This window comes from Otolemur garnettii, unplaced genomic scaffold (genome assembly GCF_000181295.1).
Source record: "Otolemur garnettii isolate 467f Iridium unplaced genomic scaffold, OtoGar3 scaffold00056, whole genome shotgun sequence".
In the NCBI taxonomy this organism is placed as follows: Eukaryota; Metazoa; Chordata; class Mammalia; order Primates; family Galagidae; genus Otolemur; species Otolemur garnettii.
In genome coordinates, this window is record NW_003852451.1 from 7,573,798 (window position 1) to 7,578,762 (window position 4,965).

The following is a 4,965-nucleotide window of genomic DNA, read 5'->3' on the forward strand; positions in this document are numbered from 1 at the left end:
AAGAGTTCATAATAAACCTTTATTTTGGAACTTATTATAATTTGTTACTGCTTTTCACAGATGATTCTCTCATGTCCAAAAGAGAGGAAGAATTTAAACCTTGATTTAAAAAAAATATACATACACACAAGGGGAAGGGGTTATGATTTTAACTATAAATGTCCCACTGTGATGTTGCCATAAACTGCCAAGTTGGTTGTCTTCTGGATGCTCTTTTGGTGGCTATCACAGCTGCTAAGTTTCATCACATTCAAAACAATGCTTCTAATTTATTCATAGATTCTCCGAGGTTCCCGTAGAACTACACCACCTTCTGTTATGGCATTCTTTAGTCGTATTATCTGGTTTTGAAGATCAGAAAAAAAAAAAAGAAAAGGTTATGACCACAAAGAAGCTGAAAATAAACAGTTCAGTTTCCAAGAGACAGGAGAAATAAGCTCATTTGTTCTTGCTAACTTCCCAGCTTACATTGGTTTCTCAGAAAATGATTTTATTATTATTTTTTGAGATAGAGTCTCACTGTGTTACCCTCAGTAAAGTGCTATGGCGTCTCAGCTCACAGCAATCTCAAACTCTTGGGCTTAAGTAATTCTCTTGCTTCAGTCTCCCAAGTAGCTAGGACTACAGGCGCCCACCACAATGCCTGTCTATTTTTTTGTTGTAGTTTTCATTGTTGTTTAGCAGGTCTGGGCTGGGCTCAAACCTGCCAGCCTCAGTGTATGTGGCAGGCACCCTAACCCCTGAGCTATGGGCAGTGAGCCTCAGAAAGTGATTTTAATAATGACATAGGTAAGAAAAAGGAGATGTGGTGTTAAGTATCAGCAGTACTTTAAAATATTATATAAAATTTTAAATAAATTATACAAAAATCTATCAAGATATGAATGTCACTGAACATGAAATATAGTTGCTGACATCACAGAATATAAAATCACTCAACCTCTATTTGAAATCTATCATAAACTTATTCCAGGTGAGTCAGTCTCAGTTTATTGATATATAGCAGTGATTTTCAACCAGTGTGCCATGCACACGGGTATGCTGCAAAATTTTTTAAAGATCATTAATTAAATTATTTTCAAAAGATAAAAAAGATGTTCAAAGCACGGTAAGTATTGTGGCATCACAGCTCACAGCAATCTCAACTCTTGGGCTCAAGTGATTCTCCTGTGTCAGCCTACCAAGTGGCTGAGACTACAGAAGCCCACCACAATGCCCCGCTATTTTTAGAAGATAGGTTCTCTCTCTTGCTCAGGCTGGTCTCAAACCTGTGAGCTCAGGCAATCCACCAGCCTTGGCCTCCCAAAGTACTAGAATTACAGGCCATGAGCCACTGTGCCTGGCCCACTTTTTAAAAAAAGTCTCACTTAGTCACCCCTGGTACAGTGCTGTGGCTTTGTAGCCCATAGCATCCTCAAACTCTTGGGTTCAAGTGATCCTCTTGCCTTAGCTCCTTGAGTAGCTAAAACTAGAGGTGCCCATCACAACATCCAGCTAGTTTTAGACATGGAGTCTCACTCCAGCTCAGGCTGGTCTCAAACTCCTGAGCTCAAGCAACCCACCTGCCTTAGCCTCCCAGAATCCTGGGATTACAGGTGTGAGCCACAGCACCCAGACAATACTCTATTTTTATTATTTTTTTGGATCAATGTAATTTAAGTGTGCCTCAGAAGTTCTACTATAGGTTCACGTGTGCCATGAGATAAAAAAGGTTGAAAAACACTGATGTATACAATACAGACACTGGTCCCTACCCTGTGGATTTATGTGAGGATTGAATGAGGTAATGCTGTCAGTACTCACCAAAAGGTCTGATACGCAGAAAGTGCTAGGTAAATGGAAGCTGTTATTATGTCAATATTTAACACAGTATCTTTAAAATAAGTACATGAAAACAAAAATACCGAGTCTGAGGCTGCTTCCCAAGGGGTTGGCTGGTAGACCATGAAGTTGATTCCTGCCTCTAAGCATCTCTGTGCCAGCACTCGTCCTACACTCTCACAAGCCACCACGTTTCTGGTACTGTAAAGGTGCTTTTTAATAGCCCATTCACGAGTGGACACCGAAACCGCAATCTGGCCACTCTGATGCTCAACAAATGCTTCTATATGATGCTGAGTCCTTATAACTCGCAACCTGGGGTGAGAGGAGATAAAATCACAAGCAAATCTATCTATCCTAAAGTTAAGTTACTTCAGTGAATATTTTAGGCATTTGCCTAAATATTTCTCGAGATTTCAGCATTGAGATGATTTACTTCAACACACTTAACATGGATTTTGTTTGGGAAAAATATTTTTCTTTACGAGAGTACCTTCAATAACAATAAATAATATATTTCCACTTAACCTCAAGAATCAAGGAGAAATTTATCATTTTCGAAGTGGTGAGTTTTATTTATACACATTTACTTCAAAAAGGCATTTAAAGAGGCAGAGCTAAGTTACTGATGGTCTATTGTATGAGGATATACTTACTCTAAGCTTTTATTTTCCAGCAAACACTATAATAAATGTAAAATGGAGGAAAAACTTCAGTGTAAAAACTGAAATTATAAGAATACTAGGCTTGGTGCCCGTACTTCAGTGGTTAGGGTGCCAGCCACATGCACCCAAGGCTGGTGGGTTCAAACCAGGTCCGGCCTGCTAAACGACGACAACGACAACAATAAAAGCCAGGAGTTGTGGAGGATGCCTACAGTCCCAGCTACTCAGGAGGCTGAGGCAAGAGGAGAATGGCTTAAGCCCAAGAGTTTGAGGTTGTATAATCTCAATAAGGTAAGCCTATTTAAATGTGCTATTAAACCATGTCATATGGTTTTTACAAAGGAAAAGTGGATATTTTTCTACATGGTTAAAAAAGTAGTAAAATGAAGTCAAAAGCCAGAAAAAATATATAAAACTTAGACATTGTTCAAAGGACTGATTTAGGCTGGGCCTAGTGGCTCATGCCTATAATCCCAGCACTCTGAGAGCCAAGGCAGGGGGATTACTGAGCCCAAAAGTTGGAGACCAATCCAGATAACATAGTAAGACCCCATCTCTATAAAAAAAAAAAAAAAAATTAGCCATGTGTGGTCACACATAGTGGTCCCAGATAGTTAGGAGGCTGAGGCAGGAAGATTACTTGAGCCTAGTAGTGAGGCTGCAATGAGCTATGATCAATCACACCATCTGCTCAAAAAAAGGGCTGATTTATATAATATGTAAAATACCTCCTATAAGCAAGGACCAATAACTTAATGGCCAAAGTATCTGAAGATTGGTCACAGGAAAAGAAAAATATTAATGACTCATAAGCCCATGAAAACATGCTTAATATCAATGATAAAATGCACAGACAAGATTCATCCCAACACTGTAATCATAAAAGATAATCATCAATAAGGAACTACTTTAGTAAAAAATCCATGGAATTGTATTCTATACAGCTAATAAAAGGATGAAATAGTGTATTACAATAATAATAGGTGGCTCGGCGCCTATAGCTCAACCGGCTAAGGCGCCAGCCATGTACACCTAAGGTGGCGGGTTCGAATCCCCAGCCCGGACCCGCCAAAACAACAATGATGGCTGCAACCAAAAAAAAAAAATAGCCGGGCGCTGTGGCGGGCACCTGTGGTCCCAGCTACTTGGGAGGCTGAGGCAGGAGACTCGCTTGAGCCCAGGAGTTGGAGGTTGCTGTGAGCTGTAATGCCACGGCACTCTACCCAGGGGGACAGCTTGAGGCTCTGTCTCAAAAAAAAAAAAAAAAAACAAAAAAAACAATAATAATAGGTAACATTTACTGAGTACTTACTATATGCCAGGCCTATTCTATTGTTTATAGATATAGCTCATGTCTCAAAATAAAACCATTATCATTTCCATTTTTTTTCTTTTTAAAGCTGCTGAAAACAACACAAGTAACTTGAGAAAGATTACAACTAGTAAATGATGGAGCCAGGGTTTAAGTTTCAAGGTCTGGCTCTAGAGCCAAACCATGAAGGCTCTCCAAGATTTAATCTTATGGTTAAGTGTGTGCTTGGAGGAGTAGAGGGGGAGTGATGAAGCAAGATGCAGGGAAGTCCTTGTGGTATGCTAAGACTCACAATTTAAAAAAATATAAGCCTGGGGCGGTGCCTATGGCTCAGTGAATGGGGTGCTGGCCCCATGTACTGAGTGAGGGTGGCAGGTTCAAGCCTGGCCCAGGCTAAACTGCAACAAAAAAACAGCCAGGCATTATAGCGGATGCCTGTAATCTAAGGTGACAAAATTTCCTGCTTTTGGCGGGATAGTCCCAATTTTTAGCAATTTGTCCCACGTCCCATGGTGTTTTTAAAAAGTCCCGATTTTTGGAAAGAATGCACAACAAGCTAGGGAACGGCAGGAGAATGGGAAAGGAATATATGGTTTTTGGCTGCCATGTGGCTGTTTTGCCAGGATATGAGTTTTATATTATTTTTGTTAATTTTATAATGTTAAACTTTAATAATAACAAATAATTGTTGGGAACTGATTATCGAGAACTGATTATCAAAGTTCGCATTGTTGATCAGTTGTTAGAATTCGACAACCATTGTTTGGACTTAATGAACAATGGTATTTTTTGGCATTGGCAATCACGAAAACATTTTGTAACTGTCTCTCAGACGATACACATTGTACTGCGTACTAGTGCTAGTTAAACAAGTGATGTCAACAAATCAGCTATTCAGATAATTTAGGTAAGTAATTTGTTTATTTATTTCATGAATTTAGCAGATAGTACTTGTATTATTTATATTTTGTAGTGGCGGCAAAAAGTCTAGCACCGGGCTCGGTACCTGTGGCTCAAGTGGCTAAGGCGCGAGCCACATACACCTAAGGTGGCAGGTTCGAATCCAGACCGGGCCTGCCAAACAACAATGATGGCTGCAACCAAAAAATAGCCAGGCGTTGTGGCGGGTGCCTGTGTCCCAGCTACTTGGGAGGCTGAGGCAGGAGA

General features: G+C 40.0%; 1 protein-coding gene across 2 annotated transcripts in view; it reads right to left on the reverse strand.

The window, feature by feature from the left end:
- Positions 1–4,965, reverse strand: part of MRPL18 (mitochondrial ribosomal protein L18) — a 9,149-nt gene continuing 4,184 nt past the window's right edge. The window contains exons 4-5 of one of the 2 annotated variants that reach the window (XM_003792396.3): positions 1,905–2,136; positions 1–341 (exon numbers count right to left, since the gene is read on the reverse strand). In XM_003792396.3, the coding sequence (XP_003792444.1) occupies positions 270–341; positions 1,905–2,136 (304 nt within the window). In that variant the 3' untranslated portion in view covers positions 1–269. The remainder of the gene's footprint in view (positions 342–1,904; positions 2,137–4,965) is intronic. The other variant, XM_023514629.1, reaches the window with a different exon arrangement.